The sequence below is a fragment of the Halichondria panicea genome, chromosome 8 (genome assembly GCF_963675165.1).
Source record: "Halichondria panicea chromosome 8, odHalPani1.1, whole genome shotgun sequence".
Taxonomy (NCBI): Eukaryota; Metazoa; Porifera; class Demospongiae; order Suberitida; family Halichondriidae; genus Halichondria; species Halichondria panicea.
In genome coordinates, this window is record NC_087384.1 from 6,438,026 (window position 1) to 6,459,615 (window position 21,590).

Here is a 21,590-nt window from a genome sequence, read left to right on the forward strand (position 1 = left end):
GATGCAGGCTGAGCCCCACCCCCACATTTTGCAGAGACCACGTGTGTCACGTGACCTCTTTTTTACTCTTCTGAAAGGTCAAAGGTCACTGTGGCTACCTAACTTGTGTGATTTAGAGTGTTTTGTGTGTGTTCTTTTCACTTGTCTCAGTGCACGCTTCGACTCTCTCTCGAAGGATGAGCGGCTCAGAGGATGGCGGTCTTATTAACCAGGAGGCGGAGCAGAGCTCAGATGGAGAAGAGGGCAGTGGTTCAAGTTCTGATGAGTCGGAAGAAGAAGGTGTTTAAATGTTGATTTGTGCTGTTGCTAGTTTGGTACGATCTATCGATATTGTCCATGTAGTGTATTAGCTACAAAGGTTAATCGTAATAGTGAAACCCAGCCCAGTTTAGTCTCGTGGGCCATACTCTACAACCTGTAGTATCAGATTATGGAGCATGGCCTGCAAGACTACCCAATGTTACTACATAAATCTTCCCAAATCTGTGTTAGTTAATACACTTGCACAAGATACACGTACTGTTACACACACCCACACCACACATTAGACACATCTACACACACACACACCGCCCCCACACACTAGATACACTAGACACAGGTGACGTTGAGGGTCTGATCAATGACACTGTGTCAGAGAAGGAGGGAAGCAGCTCTGACAGTGATAGTGGGTCAAGCAGCTCTGAGGCAGATGAGCCAGAGGAGGGAAACAAAATCAAGAGGAAGAGACGTATGTATGTAGTCATGTGTAATGTCCCCTACTGTCTCCACCATTCTTTACAACCACTGCAAACTTGTTTGAATCAATTGTCCCACTGCAAACCTTTAGACATGATGAGAAATCTTAGAGCATTTTCCCAGCTATCCTTCACTACTCTCTCTCTCTCCCTTATGTTACATAACCGTGATCTTTATTGGTATGGTCTGACTCTCTGTCACGCTTGCAGCACGGGTTGATGACAGACTGGATGCGGATGATTATGCCCTAATTGCAGAGAACACTGGCCTCAAGATCAAACCTGTAAGTGCTTTAGTACAATTATACTATATACAAACCTTAAGATTTGCACGCATGTACATGTAGTTAACAATTTAATTATGTCCCATTTCTGAAAATACTGTCAGATATTATAGTTACCGTATAAGTTGTTTATTTTCGTTAGTGCAAATTTTCGTATGAACTCCCAAATTTCGTATTCTAAAATATTGATATTATTTTCTGTACAGCTCAGGGTGGTGACGTACGTATAACCTATTGCACATTAATAATTTCGCATTTTTAATTTTCGGATGATACTCTACAATACGAAAAAGTATGTCTATCGTACGAAATAACTTGCTACAGTATACGGTAAAATCGTATGACGTGCTATTAGCGACTGGAGAGTGTACAGCAATTAATCCCGTATTGCATGTTGTTAATGACAACGTATTGTTTTCGAATAATGGCTGCGACAGAAAATATTAATAAAAAACTGCAGAGAACTTCATCATACACGATTAGAAATCAATAGTATGGCTACTCGTGCAATAAGAGATTAATAGCACTCATAACAAGCACTGGCAAGGCTAATAGAAGCTTGCCATTGCTTGTTACTCGTGCTATATTGCACTCTTAACCATGTACTGTTACTTATACTAATTGCATGTATTTTTCAGTCAGTATTTTATGTTGTGTTTCTCTTCTCAGAAAAAGTTTCGTCGTGTGCACATGCTGGACAGTGATGACGAGGGGGAGGGTGGTGAGCCTCCCGGAGGTGGGCATGTTGAACCATCACCAGTCACACCCCACACCACAGATGATGTCGATGATATCGCTGGAGTAAGCTTGAGAGTGTGCATACAGTACAGTAGATTAGATTGTAGTTATTGGCCCAAAAGTACATCATCATAGCCCATGGTCTTTTGTCGAAATAGGCTGTTTTTTTACCTTCCCAAAATTTTTATGTGACAGGGCTTATCTTACAATGTAGTTTTGATTATTGATTGCAAGTTGTGGCCTTCCGAAAGTAGCTTGCCAAATTGTTAGTTTTTCAGAAAAACACATACCATAAAGGTTTCTAGGCATTCCTCAGATGTCACAGCATGTCACAATAATTTGCACTTTTCACGAAGAGCAGACGTGTGTACTGGAGCCATGCTGTTGTTGTATTCATATGCCATGTTGTTGCATCCCCCCTCCTCAGGTGTTTGGTGACAGTGATGATGATGACATGGCTAGCTCCACCCACAGCGGAGACAAGGACAAGATCCTGCCTCGGGATGAAGAACAGGACGGTGAGAACAATACTATTATCCGTGTCTCTTAGATACAATCTTATCGTGTACATGCACACATGCAATATTAGTATTATTGTGTGTTTGTCTTCTCTCAGATGATGACTTCATTGTGGATGATGATGGCCGTTCTGTGAGACAGAGGAAGGGTGACGGCACTTACGCTGAGCCGTGAGTTGTGTGTGTGTGTGGGGGGGGGTGGTGTGAGACAGAGGAAGAGAAACGGCACTTACGCTGAGCCGTGAGTTGTGTGTGTGTGTGTGTGTGTGGGGGGGGGGTGGTGTGAGACAGAGGAAGGGTGACGGCACTTACGCTGAGCCGTGAGTTGTGTGTGTGTGTGTGGGGGGGGGGTGGTGTGAGATAGAGGAAGGGTGACGGCACTTACGCTGAGCCGTGAGTTGTGTGTGTGTGTGTGGGGGTGGTGGTGTGTGTGGGTGGGTGTGTGCAGAGTTTTCGGCTCTGTAAGAACGTATACTAATAGAGAGCATTGTGTGTTGGATTAGTTGTCACTGTGAGAAGAAATGGTGATTTTCCCAACACGAGCCTATTTTGATAGCTAACATTGAGTATTCATAACTTGAGTTAAGATTCTGCATTTTCAATTAAAATATGCATTTTGTAAATGATTGCTTTCTGACTGAACCTCAAAATTTCCGCTGTTGAATGAGATGTTCATTTCAGCTTCTTTTTTCTTCAGTTCTCTGCTAGAGGCTCAGGAGATATTTGGACTGGACTTTGACCTGTCTGAGTTCAACCAGGTGGCAAGGGACGGGCTGGAATCAGACGAGGAGAACGATGAAGACGGTGAATTTGTTGAGGTGAGTAACTGGGGTCAAGGGTCACTGGGGTCAAGCGTTACCTTAGGCATTTCCACACAAATCAAAGAATGAATGTCGATTACAATTGACTCTACTAAATTTGCTCGCACAATAAATTCTTTTATTTTTATGTATTATATTCATGTACTCCTGATTACAATTTATAGCCTGGCAACTGTACATCACCATTTCTAATGTATACATGTACATGTACTCTGACCTCTACTCATACAGTACGACAGTGACGTGGATAGCGAGTATGGGACCACACCCACCTCTAAACGCACCAAGAAGCCCCGTCGTCGCAAGAAAAAGAAGACGACCATCTACGATGTATACGAGCCGAGTGAACTGGAGAGAGGTCACTTCCTGGAGAGGGACACGGAGATACGGGTCACAGATATCCCAGAAAGGTCTATATGGTAGTGGGTGTGGTCTATATTGTAGTGGGATGGGTTTAGATGAGAGTGGAATCAAAGACCTGAGCTCATTTTTTTTCTGTCAGTTGAAATGTCATATTAATGTACCTGTGTGATCGAGCATGTATTTGTGTCCAGGTTCCAGACGCGTAACATCCCGGTACAGAAACCAGAGGACCCGGGAGAGCTGGAGGATGAGGCAAGATGGGTCTACGACCAAGCCTTCCTCAACCAACCCATCTCCAAGCAGGTGACCAGTCGATTCATACATTGTGTAGTACGTACTACCATAATCGTTCTAATTAAAGAATCAGTAAAAAATAATTATTTTTCTAGAAACAATGTACGAAAAAAATTGATTTTATATAATTATGGTAGTATATGGGCGTTATAAAAGAGGGCGTCCTAACCGAGGCTGGTTCTATAATTAGAACGCTTACGGTACTGTACAATGTTAAGTGCTAATGTCTTCACCAAAATTAGCAAATTAATATCTTATATTTATATACTAGTACTTGTATAACATCACCATCCTTGTCTGATTGCAAATTGTAGAAATGTGTGCTTACTGTATTTTGCTCACTCGCCATTTATTAATTAACTGAACATTAATTTCCATATTTTTGCAGCCCTACCATCAAGTGGAGAAGGTCCGAGCTAGTGGGGGTCGAGGTTCCTATGGCAACAAGATGCAAGGGTCGATGGTGCCGAAGATCAAAGAAGCTCTCAATCTGATAAGAAACCATTTCTTTGAGATCCCGTACATAGCTAATTATCGACGTGAGTATGTTGAACCTGAGCTGGACATTCATGACCTCTGGAGGATATTTCACTGGGATGAGAAGGCGAGTGGGCGGGGGAAACCCCTACTAATTAGTGGGCCAAGAAGGTGGGTAGGGGAGGTCCCTACTAATTAGAGAAACATTAGTAGAATGGTTTTGCTTGTACATGTAGCGTTAAATTTGAACGGCCATGAATTTAGTTCTGTTGGTCCAATAACGTTTATTTTATGATTTTCTGAATGCTTAGAGAGAGACCTTTCAAATGATCACACACACACACACACACACACCCACACCCACACACACACACACACACCACACGGCCACAGTGGATGCAGCTGAACAGTCGCAAGGCGAGCATGAGACGATTGTTTAAGAGAATGAGAGACTATCAGTTTGAGAAGATGAGGGAACAACCGGACAAGGCTTTGACCGAGGACACGCGTCCAATCACAGAGGAGGATTTCACCAGGTGACCCACTCACTCAACCACATTGTTCAGTACATGCCCTTCCAATAACTACAATCCTCTTCACCTCACTTGAAAAGCAAATAGAACCACTACAGTGTACATGTGTATATACATGTACACAGTAGGGTCACACCATGTACACATTCTACACACTTGAAGTAGCATTTCTGCTTTTTCGTTTTTAAAAATTTAATTTCAAGTGAAGTTGAAAGGGTTGCAATCAATTCAAATTACTGTATATACGCACAATTTGGTTTCTGTAGCGACCTATCACTGTAGGTACTATCAAGAGTAGATAAGATAATATAATACTCTTATCTAACTCTTATCTACTCTTGATACTATTTATAGCTAGAAAAATTTGATAAAATTATCAACTTTTTATAATAAATATATATAATTTTATCCCCCCCTCAATCACCAGACTGGACTGTGTGATGACACTGGAGGAGCTCACAGACGTACACGCCCACTTTACCCTGTACCACGGCCGGGACCTCATCTCAATGCAAAACAGCCAAGTCAGCAAATCCTCCGTCCAATCAGATGAGCCGTCTACTGCTGCTGCTGACAAGGCAAAAAAAGGCGTCCGACAAGCACACAAGAGCGACTTCTACGCAAAGTGTCAGGAAAATAGTCTCTCGTCTCTAGCTGCTAAATATGGGCTAACTTCCGAACAGTTTGGGGAGAATCTGAGGGATAATTATCAGCGCCACGAGACAGAGCAGCACACCGTGGAGCCAGAGGAGGCTGCCGAGGACTATGTGGAGCCCATCGGGTGTGTAATGTGTGTGGGGTGTGGGGGTGTAGGGGGCATCGTGTGAGCGTGTGTGTGTGGGTGCGGTTGCTTAATTCAATGCTTATACAATGTATATTTAGATGCAGTAGTACATGAACATGTAAAAGAGTGGTGCTAGCTATACACATGTAGTACAGTAGAGCCAAACAGAAGAAAGGAAATGTCTTGCACAGTTAGTTGCTCTGTCTAGTACTTCTGGCACTTTTTGCTTGCAAAACCAATAAGTCCAAATCTGCCTCGGCGGCATTTTTTTTTCTCCTGTTTCTCGTTATCCTTTTCCTCGTTTTGTGTTACTATCAGTGAACCACTGTTCAGTGTCACTCCAGCAGGCTCACGTATACGTAGGTCTGGTGTAGCTGGTGTGTGTGCACTTAAGCCTGATGTAGCTGGTTCGTGTGCACTTAAGCCTGGTGTAGCTGGTCCGTGTCCACTTAAGCCTGGTGTAGCTGGTTCGTGTGCACTTAAGCCTGGTGTAGCTGGTTCGTGTGCACTTAAGCCTGGTGTAGCTGGTTCGTGTGCACTTAAGCCTGGTGTAGCTGGTTTATGTCCACTTAAGCCTGGTGTAGCTGGTTCGTGTGCACTTAAGCCTGGTGTAGCTGGTTCGTGTGCACTTAAGCCTGGTGTACATGTAGCTGGTGTGTGTATGTTGTTCTTCTCCTGTTTCTCGTTATCCTTTTCCTCGTTTTGTGTTACTATCAGTGAACCACTGTTCAGTGTCACTCCAGTAGGCTCACGTATACGTAGGTCTGGTGTAGCTGGTGTGTGTACGTTGAAAGGGATAAGTGTCCACCAACCACTGTTGAAATCTTGTATAGAAGATTGTCTAACTCTGACATTCTGCTGTTCACTTTGATTGTGAATGTCCTTATCATCGAAGCTGTTGAGACGAGCTGAGCTCAGCCTGGTAGAGGTTAAGATGAGTAGTATCAAACAAGGGTTCATCATGTTCTACACATGTAGTCAACTCAACTTTTAGCTAGAGCATACATATATTTTTGTCTTACTAGATCACATGACTAAAGCATAGATAGTAGAGCGGAGGGATTGGAAACATATCAGGTGACCAATGTATTGCCCTAGAGAATTCTGACACCATGTGTGTTGCATTCCGCAAGTGTTGATTGCGATTGATTGCGAGCCAGCTGCAAAGACAGAGGAGAAGAAACTGAAGAAAACTGCAGTAAGCACTGGCAGAGCTAGTATGTATGTACAGTGATAATTATCAGCGCCAGAGCAGCACACCGTGGAGCCAGAGGAGGCCGCCGAGGACTATGTGGAGCCCATCGGGTGTGTAGTGTGTGTGGGAGGGTGTGTGTGTGGGGGGACTGTAGAGGTTGGCCTTTTATTAGGCACACGGTGGTTTATGGGGCATGATGTCATCCCTGATCATAATATGGCATGCATGTACAGTAATAGCATAGCGATAACAATTATTATGCAATTAACACATATCACATGTTCACATCATGAGGCTATTTCTATTGAGTTTTTCAGCGATTCTAATTGGCTAGCTACCTTTCAATTGTTTAAAACTCCCAACGAGCATTAACCCCGATCTGCTGGTCCCTCATTTCTCCATGACGACCGTGAGCAGAAACTCCCACTCCAATCTTAGCCCTCCCATTGTCACCCTCATAGATTGTCTTTCCAGCATTCATATTCCATTCTCCATTTTCCCCGTTCACTTTGCCTTCAACCCATCCTCCTCCGTTAGTTTTTGCAGCAGCTATCACGTCGCCTTTAGTGTTTACATCCACAACAGCCTCATTGCTCACAGCCAGGTGAGCTATGCAGATGATCAGCATGCAGATTAACAGATACTTCATGGTTGGTCTAGTCTCACTGGTCACTTGCGTTTCGCCTTCTTGTACTTTATATGTCTTCTCTGTTGTCCACTTGACCTTGGATATGGAACTGGAGCTAGCTTTTCCTCTTATACTACAAGAAATGGGCTGCCCCTCTGGTGAAATGCAATCTGTAAATCTTATAAACTGTTAATGTTACTGCAAATTTCCCTAGGGTATGTACCTCTGACCTGTACTTTCTGATGTAATCCCTCTTCCTAGCTCGTGACTGTGTGGGTATATTGGTTCTGATTTCACAATTTTCCCAGGGGTCTGTCGCTTTGAATATCTTTGAATAACATTCAGGGGTCTGTGCTTCAAATATCTTTGAATAACATTCCACTTCATTATGTATACCCAAGTTCAGAGTTTGTGGGCTTGAACTAATCATTAAATCATTTGCGTTGAACCATCATGACATCCATCGTAAATTATGTGTTGACAAAAATTAATAAGGTTCATGTATATAATTATACAGGTACATGTACATCACACCATACACACACACACACACACACACACACACACACACACACACACACACACACACACACACACACACCAGCCCATCCGGTGATGTATGTGACTGTGTGCTTAATTCAATAATACTGCATTTGATGTTTGCAAAATCAAATGTATGATGAGTTAGTCTATATTAACTTGTAGTTTTCTGCTCTAGTACTCATTGCTGGCTGCATCGTAGTTAATATCCAAACCGGAGGCTTTTTTGTTTCTTGCTTCTTGTTACTATCTGTGAACCACTGTCCAATGTCACTCCATCTGTACTTGGGTCTGGTGTAGCTGGTCCGTGTCCACTTAAGCCTGGTGTAGCTGGTTCATGTACATGTATGTTGTGTGGAGTAAGTAGCCCCCAGCCACTGTTGATATCGTCTATAGGACAATGTCTAACTCTGAAACTACTCTGCTGTTCACTTTCGTTCTCTTTCTGGTGAATGTCCTTATCATCGAAGCTGTTGAGACGAGCTGAGCTCAGCCTGGTAGAGGTTAATATGAGTAGTAGTGCCAAACAGAGGTTCATCATGTCAGATACATGCAGTCTTGAAACTCAATAACATTAGATATTAATATTAATATTGTTATGTCATAATTATTACCTTATTAGGTTGGCATGCGTCGAATACTAGCTGTGTTATCTATATAACAACATTCTCCACACACCCACACCCCAGATGATATATAGAGATAACACACACACACACACACACACACACACACACACAGGTTCTTCTCGACAGTACGGGCAGTGCTCCAGGGGGCGTGTCACATGGTGGCCATGCAGATAGCATGTGAGCCGATGGTGAGACAAGCCCTCAGGCAAGTCTACCAGACCAGGGCAGTACTCAACATCAAACCTACCAAGAGTGGGAAGAAAGTAAGTCCGTAGTTTTGCTTCTATATCTCACCTTTGCAAGTCTATTACTTACTGAATGCTGCTTTATATGAAAGCCCATATTCAATAGAATGGGAATAGCCATCAATGCTGTCATACTATTATAAAAACGGTACTTAATGATGTTAGTAGGCTGAGCAGGTACTTATAAAATATTGTAATACTGCAATGAGAACTTTAGGCATGTACTGTACATGTATGTGCAAATGTATACACATAGTTGCGTAGCACTCATGCAGTCCTTCCTTGGTACATTGAAGTGGTAAAAATCAACTGGTTAATAAATTATGGCTGCATGTTTGTTCAAATACGTTAGCGAGTCTGTGTGCAGTGTATATAGAACCTGTTGTGTGTTTTGCTGATGATGATCATTGCCCCCTCCCCTCAGATGATAGATGATAATCACCCTTGTTACCTATTGAAGTACCTCCGCAACAAGCCGGTGCGTGAGCTCAAGGGGGAGGAGTTTCTCAAGCTGTGTCAGGCTGAGAATGATCGACTCCTGGAAATCAAGATCACCATCGATCTCGATATGGGCTCTGACAAGAGGTGTGTGTGGGTGTGAGGGTGTGTGTGTGTGGTGTGTGTGCATGTAGCCTAGTTATTTGCCCAAAGCTTCAGAATTATGGTACTACAGACAGTAGTAAATACTGGCACTGGGGTTCACAGTTGAGTAAGTGTGGGTCAAAGAAAACTGTCTGCTTTCCAAGTATAGTCATTACTTGTGAATTCTTGCCACAAATCAGAGATAGTAGCCCTTGTAGTAAAATAGTGATCTGGGCTGTATCTGAGCTCACCTTAATAAAGAAATTCATGGCCAGAAGAAATAATGCAGAAAGTCTGTACCCTCTCTGAACAATCCTCAACTGTCTGTTATGTACACATTTTATTTACCCTTGTACTAAAGTACCATCCCTGTCAGTTTGATTACAATCCTACGGATCTCTGTGTGTTGTGCATTTATTGGAAATACAAAAAAATGGTTACTAGGCTGTTACTACTGTCTCTCCTCTACACTGCAGGGCAACTGCCTCCCACCAGACCTACTTTGAAGAGATTCGGCAGCTGTTCTTCAGGGACGAGTACAGTCTACTGGCTGAGAAATGGAACGCCCAGAGGGCACAAGCCGTGGCCCACGCTCTGCTCAAGGTCCTCTACCCCCTCATGGAGAAAGAGCTCAGAGCAAAGCTACTCACAGAGGCAAAGGAACATGTCTTACAGGTAAGAGTTTGTGTCTAGTCTCTGGGCACTGCTTGTTAGTGGGGTTATGATCTTTCATTAGCACTGGTAAACTTTTGTTAAAATGCTATATAGGATGTGTGGCCGAAAATGAACATTGATTACATACAGTGCACCATTTGAAAGGTATTTTTCTAAAAAATAACTGTAAAACCTGTAGATAAGATCTCGTATATCCCCTCCCCCTCCGTCCCTCCAGAGCTGTGTACACAAGCTTCGTGTTTGGCTGGATAAGTCCCCCCTGAGGGTTAAGCAAGAGGAGAGCAGCCACCCTCTAGACGAGGGACCCTTCCCACGAGTCATCGCCTGCGCTTACTCAACTGATAAGACGGTGCCGGCTTTCTGCTGCTTCATGGACAGCAATGGAGAGGTACGTGCATGTACATGTACGTTAATCCAATGGAGAGGTATGTGTGTACATGTACGTTAATCCAATGAAGAGGTATGTGTGTACATGTACGTTAATCCAATGGAGAGGTACGTGCATGTACATGTACGTTAATCCAATGAAGAGGTACGTGCATGTACATGTACGTTAATCTCACGGAGATAATAATATTATGGTTCATGGTTGTCAATTAAATTAACGCAAATTTCTTTTACAGCACAATAAGTTTTTTGGTGTTACTTTCATTTTTGTGTATACATGTATGTATCTAATAACCAACTGTTCGACAAACCTAAAGCGTACTTTAAAATTGTTGGGCCATTTTCTTTCAATATTCTGTTAAATAGATCCATTTGCCGTGCCTCTCCAGGTCAACGACTTCCTTCGATTGGGCAATCTTCTCAAGCGTAAAATGAGCCCTTACGAGAAAGAGAGAGAAGATAAAGCTAAAGACTTGCGGTCATTCAAACAGTTCCTCATCCGCAAGAGGCCGGACTCGATCGTGGTGGCAGCCGAGTCAAGGGAGTGTCTCAATATACAGCAAGACTTCAAGGATTGCGTGGAGGAGGCGGACAGGGAAGACGATGTGGGTATGGTCCCAGTGGAGCTGCTGGACCCTTGTCTGGCCAAGATATACTCAAAGACACAGCGTGCTCACGTGAGTATAATAGTTTTTTAACTCATGTAGAGTGGCTGTAGTGTGCTGTGATCGTAAAACGTATTCACAACTTTACTTCCCGTGTGCAGTACATTAATGATAATACAACCTTTTCAGCTCACTTGAAATGCAAACCTACTGTGTACACATGTACTGTACACTGTTTAGTCTAGCGCATTTCTACTTTTTGGTTATCAAATTTCCAAGTAAAGTGAAAGTTTGTACTACTGTACACAAGTTCATGTACCCCCCCCCCCCTCCCAGGAGTCATACCCCGACTATCCTGAGCTGTTGAGAGTGGCTGTATCCCTCGGACGCAGTGCCCAAGAGCCTCTACAAGAGTTCACCGCTCTCTTTGCTTCCCCCGACAACGAGTACCTCTCCCTACACTTGCATCCTCTACAGAGCTGTCTGCCTCGCGATAGACTCAAGAGCTCACTGGAGATTGAGATTGTCAACAGAGTGAATGATGTGGGGGTCGATGTGAACTTTGCCATGGAGCACCCCCACACTGCGTCCATGCTGCAGTACGTGTGTGGACTCGGACCAAGGAAAGCTCCTGCTCTTATCAAGGTAGATCTATGGTCAAAATTTCTATGGTCAAAATTAAGTAGCCGTAAAGCAGCCGAATGTGTATTGTGTGCTGTAGTATTGATTTTCAGTGTCATAATTAATTTGTATGTGTGTGTGATGATGAACTGATGTTGTGTGAGCTCTCCTGTGGCCAGCGCCAGTGATGGCTGAACCTACTGGTTGACAGGTGGAGTCAATATGATCCACACTAGCTGTACAACAGCTGTCTGAACACACACACACACACACACACACACACACACACACACACACCACTGATGTTTGTTGATGTTATAAGACATGTACACTCGAAATTGCTCATGTTTTGCTGCAGAGCTTCTTGGAGAATGCTAGGAAAGAGAACATTGATGCCAGTGCCATTCAGAATCGCTCACAACTGGTCATGCTGTGTTCCATCGGCCCACAAATGTTCATCAACTGTGCAGCATTCATCAAAATAGACACAGCTGCTTTCCACAATGTGTAAGTATAGGAACTAGTGTGTATGCTCTCATGTGGTAGCGTGGCCGAGCGGTCTAAGGCGCTGGTTTAAGGCACCAGTCATTTCGATGGCGTGGGTTCGAATCCCACCGCTGCCAGTTTTTTTTTTTGCTAAAATGTTATATAGATAGATAGAGCTGCACATTCTCCTTTTTTTTTTATTGCTGTGTCACTTCCCTTTTCCCCCAGTGACAACACTTACATAGAGGTACTAGACAGTACTCGCATCCATCCAGAGACGTATGAGTGGGCACGCAAGATGGCTGTCGATGCACTGGAATATGATGAGGTGAATTATGTTTGCTTTTTCACACTGTAGTTACTATAGTAGACATGCAGCCTTATTGTTTCAAGTAAAGCAGCAACATGATTGTTGGTATAATTATAGTCCATATTGTGGTTTTTTGTATAATTATCGATTTAGAATATGAGTTTTTGAACAGCTTATTACTGCACTCTTTAATCTCACTGATAATCTACCCCGCCCCCTCCCCCCCAGACTGGCGATGACACGAACCCCAGCAGTGCGGTGGAGGACATTCTCCTCACCCCAGAGAAGCTGGGAGATCTTGATCTGGACGCCTTTGCCGAGGAGCTGGAGAGACAGGACTATGGCAACAAGAAGACCACCCTCTACGAGATCAGGAAGGAGCTGTACAGTCCCTTCAATGAGAGAAGAGAACCGTTCATTTCAATGAGTCAGGTATGTGTCTGATCTTGTTGGACTAAAACTCACTTTAAGATTAGAGAACATACCAGCTTTACTGTTGACTATTATATTACACTCGCCTATAATCACTGTTCCACATTATATGTATGTGTAGTATAATTATGATTATTTGTACATGTATAGACCTACCACCCACACATACACACCCCACACCCCACACACACACACACACACACACAGGAAGATAAGTTCGCCCTACTCACGGGGGAAACCCCGGACAGCCTCTACGAGGGAAAACTAGTCACATGTACTGTCGTGAGCATTGCTCGTCGTAAGCCACTCAAAGAAGTTCTGGAGAGAGCCAGTCCTATCCAAGACAAGCACTCACGTCTATGGCAGTGTCCTATTTGTATGGCCCCCAATTTCCATGACGTTGGTTTAGTGTGGCAGCATTTTGACGATGGTAGTTGTCCCGGACAGAGTTTTGCCGCTCGTACGAGATTGGAAAACGGGTTGAGTGGGTTTCTCCTGGCTAAGAATATCAGCGACAAGAACGTGAGCTCCCCAGAGGAGAGAGTACATGTGAGTGCAATATAGCGTACATTGTGAATACTATCTAATTATAAGGAATATTGCATTTTTCTTGGTTATACCAAATTGAGCAAGAATGATCGAAGATGTTCATTCTCTGAGAGCTATTAAAGCCACTCCCACTTTCTCCCCCTTCTCATTGTAATCATTGTGTGCCTCCCATCTGTTGAGGTATTTTGAAATCTACTAGACTATGCATGACTGAGTTGTCTTGTTGCTACAGATTGGCATGACGATTCATTGTCGTATCTTGAGGGTCAACCTGGACAAGTTCTCAGTTGACCTCACCTGTCGTAGTTCCGACCTAGTGGACAAAGAAGGCAAATTCAGGTAAGCATTCGTAAAACTGTACATGTGATTAGATATCACTTTATGGTTCCCTAGGCTATACGTGTACATGACTAATAATTTATGTTGTAGTTAGATCAGTAATTTATTTCGGGTCCATTTTCTGAATAAGAAAAAGCGTGAATGTTTTTTCATAATCAGGCCTGTTTTCGTAACTAAGTTTGAGAAGCTGCAAATGTCCAATAAAAAATTTTGATAGCTCTTTGTCAATAACATCGTCTATGTCTTCTTTTGTCTCTAGATAAATCAGCATGCATTGTACTAGCCACGCCCACTTCCCATAGGGCTATTATATTTGACTTGATTACTCCCCTCCCCCCAGCCCTCCCAAGGACGTGTACTATGACCACCAGCAGGCCGAGGCGGACAGACTGAAAGAGGACTCGGCTAAATCACGCCCCTCAACAAGTGAGACACTGTAGCTGCTGTATACATTGTGTTCGTATTTACCTTATAACAGTAAACAGCATTATTACACAACTCTGTATTATCTGTTAGTTATACACTCAGTTATTAGTTCTGCTTAGTTCTGGAACTCTAGTGTTTTAACCCCTCCCCCACCACACTCCTGACATGTTTAACCCCTCCCCCACCACACTCCTGACATGTTTAACCCCTCCCCCACCACACTCCTGATATGTTTTAACCCCTCCCTCACCCACCCCCCACAGGGATGGTGAAGCGTGTGATTGTCCACCCTGCCTTTAAAAACTGCTCATTTGACGAAGCCGACAAATTCCTAGTCAAGCAAGAACAAGGAGAGGCCATATTCAGACCGAGTAGCAAAGTAAGCTGAGCTACATCGCTGTGCAAGGATATGCCCACACACTAGTCGGTGGTGACCAGAGGAGGTCTGGACATGCGTGCACGAATCACTACAAGTTCAGTGCATTGATGTCATTGCGGTCACGTGATAACATCCAGGCCCAAAATGCACTGGCACTTGTAATGATTCGTGCACGCATGTCGAACTTCCTCTGGTCGGTGATTAACCATCTCTAGACAAAAGTACCACCTAGTTTTACCTATAAGGCTATAACAAAAGTCACCACTTCAAACATTCTAGGCACATCACATGACTGTGTATTTCATCATGTGATACCTTCTTCTGTGTAGGGCCTGGATCACCTGACTCTCACATGGAAGGTAGACGATACTATCCACCAGCACATTGACATACAGGAGGAAGGGAAACCCAACCAGTTCAGTCTGGGGAAACAGCTCATCATCGGGAAAGAGGTGTGTCCATGTGTATCTATACTTATATAGAAACAAGGTTTTTGGCTAAGTAACTTCGAGGGCGGCCCATAACACGACTTTGGAAGGTCCAGTTTTAAAAGAGTTTTTGCACTAAAAGAAGACTGTATACTGTTATCATGTCAAGTTTGTGCATTTCGCTTTCCTACAGTGTACTGTGTTGATTAAGCTAGAACCTATGTACAGTACTAATTGTAAATGAATGTCTGTCAGACTAACCCCACCCCTGCTCTGCAGGAGTATGAAGATCTCGACGAGATCCTCGCTCGTTTCATCCAACCAATGGCCTCGTACGCACGTGACATCATCTCACACAAGTGTTACAGGAAGTCAGATGGAGGCAACAAAGACATGCTAAAGAAACTCCTCCGAGAGGAAAAGGCGAAAAATCCCAAACGACATCCATACTTTTTCAGTGCCTCGAAAGAATTGCCTGGAAAGTTTCTACTTGCGTACCAACCTGGTTCCAGACCAAGATACGAATACCTTACAGTCACGCCAGACGGAATTCGATACCGTTCCAAACTTCACACGACTCTGGATCTGCTTCTAAACTGGTTCAAGACCCATTTCCACGAGCCCATTCCGAGACCGCAACCAGTTAACCCGTCCCCTGCATTGTCGATGCACTCCCATATCCAGACTCGAATCACGCCCATGGACCCGAGCGGCTATGGGATGTCTAGTCGAGGGCCCTCAAGTACTCCGTACACACCTACTCATCTGGCGTACTCCACCACACCTCAGTACGGTCAGCCGACAAACTCTTTTGCACATCCAGCAGCAGCTGGCGGTGGCGGAGGAGGCTATCAGCAGCAATATAACCGAGACCAATACCGAGGTTCTAGTGGGTACCCTCCACAGCAACAGCCTCGAGGAGCACCAAATTGGAACCGTGGCGGCAGTGGTGATCAAGGATGGAACGCGTCTCAGATGGTTGCACGCACTCCGATGTCGACAGGGGGTGGGCGGACACCAGCGTACACGCCCACACAAACACCTGGATCCATAACGAGTAACATGTACGAGGCCACACCCTCAATGGATGGTCGTCACAGGAGGGATCTGTCTCCAATGGGGACACCCCTTCTTGACGAGTAAACTAATTATTATTGGCAATATTATATAAACACTTTATTTCTGTTATTTTACAACTGATGTGCTTACAGTCATGAATATTGATTTTTGTGTGATTGATCAGAGTTACTGATAACAGTAAACTTTGAACTTTTATTATTACAAAATTCAAAGTATCTTGCTTGGCCTTTTCAAATAATTATAATGAATTGTGAATGAAGCATATTATACCGTGCCACTAGCTAGCTATATATGAGCTGGATTGCATGTGTAGGCAGCCATGGGGATCACCGAGAGAGTGAGAGAGGAGTTCTATGATAGGATATGCTCAGAGGTGAGTTTAGGGCCTGAGGGGATTGCATAATGGCACCACAGTGACACTACACTATAATATCTCCAAATACAGTCGAGTCCTTTATACGACCGACCCAGCGTACGTGTGTATAAATATTATATTATGATGGTAATTTCGGAATTGTAAGATTAGTTTACACGTCCTCCCATAATTATAACAGCCAAAAATGAGGTGTTTCAGAAGCTAGCTTTAATAGGCCATAACGTCAATGTAGAGTCAATTAATTACCAAACTAAAATATGCTTTCTGTAGCTTTTCCTAGCTCTATAATATGGCGTGTTTAGATATTGATTTGCTCGTGTTGGGTAAATTTTCACAAATTTCAACAAAAGCAATGGTTTGTATAACCCCAGCATGTTCTGTTACTGTGTGCCCTGGACGTTGACTCTCTGTGTGCGGTCAAGATCCTGCAGTCTCTGTTCAAGGCTGACAATGTGGAGCACACTGTGGTCCCCGTGGACGGAAAAGCTTCTCTACAGCAGGCCTTCACCGACCAGGCTGATCAGGTGAGGAGGAGGGAGGGGGGGGGGGTAAGAAAATGGGGAACGGTGGGAGAGAGTGTAGTAGCCAGTAACAAACACAAACACGTAATATACTGTATTCACAATACCGTATAGCGGGTAATTTTCGTGGGGTAAAAATTTGTTATTTTCGTGGGCAAGCTGACCTCTCGAAATTTTAACGTAGGCATGGCTTACCGGAACGTAGGAATGCAGTGCAAACAATGAGACTAAACGAAATTTTACTCACGAAAATCTCGAGTTAAACAGATTTTTTACCCCGCGAAAATTACCCACTATACGGTATTCAACTGAAGAATAGCACTCGCTCGTAATAATAGAACACCATGGATTTAGTTATTTTTTAGTGGCACCTTAATTAATGTGCTAATTAAATACAATATTAATCCTGCCCTTCCCCCCCCACACACATACACAGGTGAAGTCGGTGGTCCTAGTCAACTGTGGTGGTTCCATCAATCTGTTGGAACTTCTTCAACCGGAACAGGATAGCGTCACTTTCTACGTGGTGGACAGTAGACGCCCATACGAGCTGGACAATGTGTACAGTCAGGATCAAGTGCAGCTGGTCGTGAGGGAGGGGGAGGAGCTTGAGCTGCCGGCATTCGAGGAGGTTTACAACTCTGATATGGTGTGTGGGTGGGTGGTGTGTGTGTGGGTGGTGTGTGTGTGGGTGGTGCGCTAGAGGGGCACTACATGTACATGTATATAATTATACGTACTTGTGTGTCTTATGTCATAATTAATTTTTTTTTTTTTTTTATTTTTTTTTATTTTTTTTTTTTTTTTTTTAATTTAAATTTTTTCTTATGTCATAATTAATTTAAATATTCTGGTATTACCATGGTCACAGGAGGACGAGAGTGATGATGAGTACTTCAGTGACAGTGAGGATGGCCCCACAGCTAAGAGGAGGAAGACAGGAGATGAGGTGAGGTAATAATAAACAGATGCGTGTGTTGAAGGACCATCTCTTATGCATTAGGACTCTTACCAAACACGGAAGAGAAAGCACCTCTGGAAAAAGAAAAGGTAATTTAAATGTCTGTCTGTGTTGAGTACGTGATATGTTAGATGGCTTTACACACACAGAGAGGAGATCTTGTACAAGTACTATGAGTTTAACACTCATGGAACATCTGTGAGTTACCCCCCCTCCACACACACACCCACCCACTCACACACACACAACGCCCCACACACTCACACCCACACACACACACACACTAACAACCCCCCCCACACACACACACACTAACAACCCCCTCCCTCCACACACACGCACACACATCAGAACAAGCCTCCACAATCATACACTTATAATCACTAACCCCGCCCCCCTCTCCAGGCGTCTCTACTGATGTACGAGCTAGCCATGAAGATGAGCAGGGACAGCAACGACCTCCTCTGGTGGGCTATACTAGGACTCACTGAACAGCTGCTCTACGAAAAGGTGGACAGAGAACGATACGTAACAGACCTGCACGCACTACAGCCTTACGTCATCCGACATAACAGAACAAGGTGAGCTAATGGAACGGTGCTTACACAATTCCTAGTTATGAATGGTTGCTACAGTAGATCCCTAGATCTAAAATGGCTACTTATGGCCGATATTTCCTCCTCTAAACTTTGTCAAAATGTTCTCTTTTTGTAAAAAAAACATATTGCTCTTTGAGCAAAATGTTGTGAATCTTCTTTGCTACACAGTTCTTCCTGCCAATTAATCGTTACTCTACTAAGCTGCGAATGGGTGTTCAACGTTGAACGCCCACCATGGTGGGGTGGTGTCTTCGAGAGAATGGTCAAATCAACAAAACGTTGCTTACGCAAAGTGATAGGGAGAGCCCGCCTCTCGCATGATGAACTCCTCACTGCAGTCACGGAAATTGAAGCCGTTATCAACTCAAGACCATTGTCCTACATCACCCAGCCATAAACCCTCGAGCCTGCCTCAGATCTAATCGTTCACAAATATTGTGATGCTGCTAGCTCTAGTTAGTCAATGAAAACTGGGATTTAAAGTAGCTAGATCTTGTTATATCCCTCAGCAAGTATCATGAGCTATAGGGCTCTAGAGGCATGCTAAATATCAGGGCGTACAGTACGTGGTGTCATGGTGTGTTGTCATGGTTGTGTTCATATTGCAGCGAGGACGAAACACCTTCAGCCATCAACTCGATGAGAATAGCATTCGACAACGAGTATCCTCAACTACTGGTAGCAATTTTAATTATTATACTTTGACCCTTGATACATAAGAACAAGTGCAGCCTATTATCCACTCACTAGATTATGCAGAGAGAAAAAAATCAGTATTTAGAGCTTTTAAAATTTCTAGTACGTGTGTGTGTGTGTGTGCGTGTGTGTGCGTGTGTGTGTGTGTGTGTGTGTGTGTGCGCGTGCGTGCATGTGTGTGTTGTCCTTAACGATGTGCGTCAGATTGAGACTGGCCCTGTACAGACATTGGAGTCTCTATGAGAGTTTGTGTCACTCAGAGTACACAGCTTGCAGGTGACCACCATTATAGTGCCCCTCCGTGCATGACTGACTACGAGTATCCATGGCAACACATGCACAGGTTCAAAGTGTGGACGATGAAAGGTCACAAGAAATTGATGGAGTTTTTAGCAGATATGGGGTGAGGGTACATATACACAACAAAGCTCTGTAGGTTCTTACATGTATAATTGTGGTTGCTCCAAGTATTATGCATTGTATTGTATATGCCAGAACCAAACAAAGTACGTCTACCTTCATACACACATCACCATACACATAACACCCACACCACACACACACCCATACCACACTACACACACACACGCCAGACTCCCACTGGTACAGAGTAAACAGAAGTTTGCCTCGATGGAGATGCAGCACAGAGACACATTCAAAGAGAGCTTCACTGAGAGTGCCCGCAAGTATCAGGTGGAGGACTTCACGTACGGATCATTTGTGGCACAGTTTGGATACAAGAACAAGGTACAGTGTACATGTATGGGTCACCTTTATTGCCTATAAACAGTAAGTAATAAGTGTAAATGTCAGAACCAATGTACTCACACTCCACACACACCCTCACACACCACCCCCACACACCACCTACACACACATATATATTCTTTTGTTTCAACCCCTACACCACCCACACACCACCCACACACACCACTCCCACACACACACCACACACACACCACCCCTCCCCCTAGTTCTGTGCGGGAGACCTGGTCTATTCCTCTACTGCCTTAATCGAGGCTACAGATACCTCCTATTCTCAAGGTTTCCTCATGGCACTCGAAGGGCTCTCAAGGTGGGTGTGGTCAGTTGCTATGGCGAACGCAAGCCGTATATATCCGAACATTTTCCCATGCAGAACAAATATGACTAAAATGCAAGCCGGAATCGAAGCTGCTAAGCGACAGGTATATATATAATTATAGTGGTGATGACAGTGTTAGCTGCTAAGATAGACAATCTGTTGAATTCTCAATCATTGAAATATGCAAGTTGCAGCAAATATGTGTTGTGTGATAACATGTATTTTGAACTGACGTGTAAATGTGTTTCTGTTGTGGGCTACAGCAAGTGGCAATTGTGACCCAGATAAGGAATTTCGTTGACACTCATCAGGTTGTTTGCGCTGGTCCCTTTGTGTACGCGTATGTTGAAGAGGTGAGCTCACATGATATAACTGCTGGTAGCCATGACTGCATTATGCTCATGTGCTCTACACAATTCCCCCACTCTCTTCCCTCCATCTCTCATGCATGTACAGTGTGTATAAAGCTTCTACTGTACATATACCATAGGTGTACGTATTGTCAATGATTGGTATCAAAATTATGTTTTTTCTCAGGGCACTCCAAATGTGAAGATGTTTTCCAAGCCACATACACTGGCCAAATTGGCTAGATTTCTCAGAGAAGCGTGGATTACTTCTGTAAGTTCCTGTGGTTTTATTATAATCCTTCATTGATGTACTCTATCTCATCTCTCTTTATTTCAGAATAAGAAAGCTAAAGACATTCCATTTATTGTGTCAGCTCCGTATGATGTGGAAGAGAGCACCTGTATAATTACAGGGGTTCCCCCTCATTCAGAACATACACATAGATCGTAAGATAATCATGGTCAATTTTGGTGTGTTTTTTAACTGTTAATTTCACAGAGAATTTGCAAAGGCTTTCCAACATGCAGCTGACAGAATCCAAGCTAGAGCCACATTTGACCATTTTGATGGTGCTGGTATGTACATGTGCATATGTGTGCAATTTACAGCATAATATAGTTTATTTATTAACAATTGAGCATCTTCCCCAAGAGAGACCAGATGACGAATAATAATAATACTTGTATATCCTCACTGGGTGAAAATGAATAGTAGGGACGGAGAAATAAGTCTGTTTTTTTCTTTGCTGTAGTGTTTGTGATCAAGAAGGATGACCGTGGAAAGTTCTTCGATGCATTGACTGCTTTGTCAGCATTTTAATTATAGTTTTTTTTTCAATACACATGCAACATGTACAGTCAGTCATAATTAAATTCTCTTGCTAAAATATCATTATTGTCAATGCGCATGTGCAAATT

The 21,590-nt window shown here is 43.5% G+C and overlaps 2 protein-coding genes, 1 long non-coding RNA gene and 1 other non-coding gene across 4 annotated transcripts; 3 read left to right on the plus strand and 1 right to left on the minus strand.

Moving 5' to 3' along the window:
• The first annotated feature begins 59 nt into the window (after positions 1 to 59).
• LOC135340468 (transcription elongation factor SPT6-like) lies at positions 60 to 16,300 on the plus strand. The gene is made up of 27 exons (XM_064536807.1): positions 60 to 279; positions 587 to 730; positions 948 to 1,021; positions 1,691 to 1,822; positions 2,187 to 2,277; positions 2,376 to 2,448; positions 2,975 to 3,095; positions 3,330 to 3,508; positions 3,653 to 3,764; positions 4,144 to 4,359; positions 4,626 to 4,768; positions 5,193 to 5,546; positions 8,654 to 8,804; positions 9,211 to 9,371; positions 9,845 to 10,043; positions 10,261 to 10,431; positions 10,820 to 11,107; positions 11,372 to 11,680; positions 12,015 to 12,163; positions 12,371 to 12,470; positions 12,681 to 12,884; positions 13,092 to 13,433; positions 13,666 to 13,772; positions 14,113 to 14,198; positions 14,462 to 14,577; positions 14,907 to 15,029; positions 15,285 to 16,300. Exons 1-27 carry the CDS (start codon positions 177 to 179, stop codon positions 16,146 to 16,148), a joined length of 5,112 nt encoding a protein of 1,703 aa, XP_064392877.1. The 5' UTR covers positions 60 to 176; the 3' UTR covers positions 16,149 to 16,300.
• Positions 5,626 to 8,521, minus strand: LOC135340471 (uncharacterized). The gene is made up of 2 exons (XR_010396381.1): positions 8,234 to 8,521; positions 5,626 to 6,004 (listed from the first exon to the last, which is right to left on the minus strand). It is a non-coding gene; the product is annotated as an uncharacterized LOC135340471 (long non-coding RNA).
• Positions 12,198 to 12,279, plus strand: Trnal-aag (transfer RNA leucine (anticodon AAG)). The gene has a single exon. It is a non-coding gene; the product is annotated as a tRNA-Leu (tRNA).
• On the plus strand, positions 16,263 to 21,578 carry LOC135340469 (cell division control protein 45 homolog). The gene is made up of 18 exons (XM_064536808.1): positions 16,263 to 16,458; positions 16,833 to 16,985; positions 17,419 to 17,631; positions 17,854 to 17,931; positions 17,986 to 18,032; positions 18,093 to 18,141; positions 18,349 to 18,524; positions 19,151 to 19,204; positions 19,443 to 19,514; positions 19,582 to 19,641; positions 19,832 to 19,985; positions 20,213 to 20,313; positions 20,377 to 20,425; positions 20,586 to 20,675; positions 20,860 to 20,943; positions 21,010 to 21,119; positions 21,172 to 21,248; positions 21,425 to 21,578. Exons 1-18 carry the CDS (start codon positions 16,405 to 16,407, stop codon positions 21,490 to 21,492), a joined length of 1,689 nt encoding a protein of 562 aa, XP_064392878.1. The 5' UTR covers positions 16,263 to 16,404; the 3' UTR covers positions 21,493 to 21,578.
• Positions 21,579 to 21,590: the final 12 nt, after the last annotated feature.

Coding starts and splice junctions, on each gene's coding strand:
- LOC135340468 (XM_064536807.1), top strand. CDS start 177: ATGAGCGGCTCAGAGGATGGCGGTCTTATTAACCAGGAGGCGGAGCAG. Junction 2,449..2,974: donor GACGGCACTTACGCTGAGCC/GTGAGTTGTGTG, acceptor TTTTTTCTTCAG/TTCTCTGCTAGAGGCTCAGG. Junction 3,765..4,143: donor ACCAACCCATCTCCAAGCAG/GTGACCAGTCGA, acceptor ATATTTTTGCAG/CCCTACCATCAAGTGGAGAA.
- LOC135340469 (XM_064536808.1), top strand. CDS start 16,405: ATGGGGATCACCGAGAGAGTGAGAGAGGAGTTCTATGATAGGATATGC. Junction 16,986..17,418: donor TCACCGACCAGGCTGATCAG/GTGAGGAGGAGG, acceptor ACACATACACAG/GTGAAGTCGGTGGTCCTAGT. Junction 20,314..20,376: donor GCACTCGAAGGGCTCTCAAG/GTGGGTGTGGTC, acceptor TTTCCCATGCAG/AACAAATATGACTAAAATGC.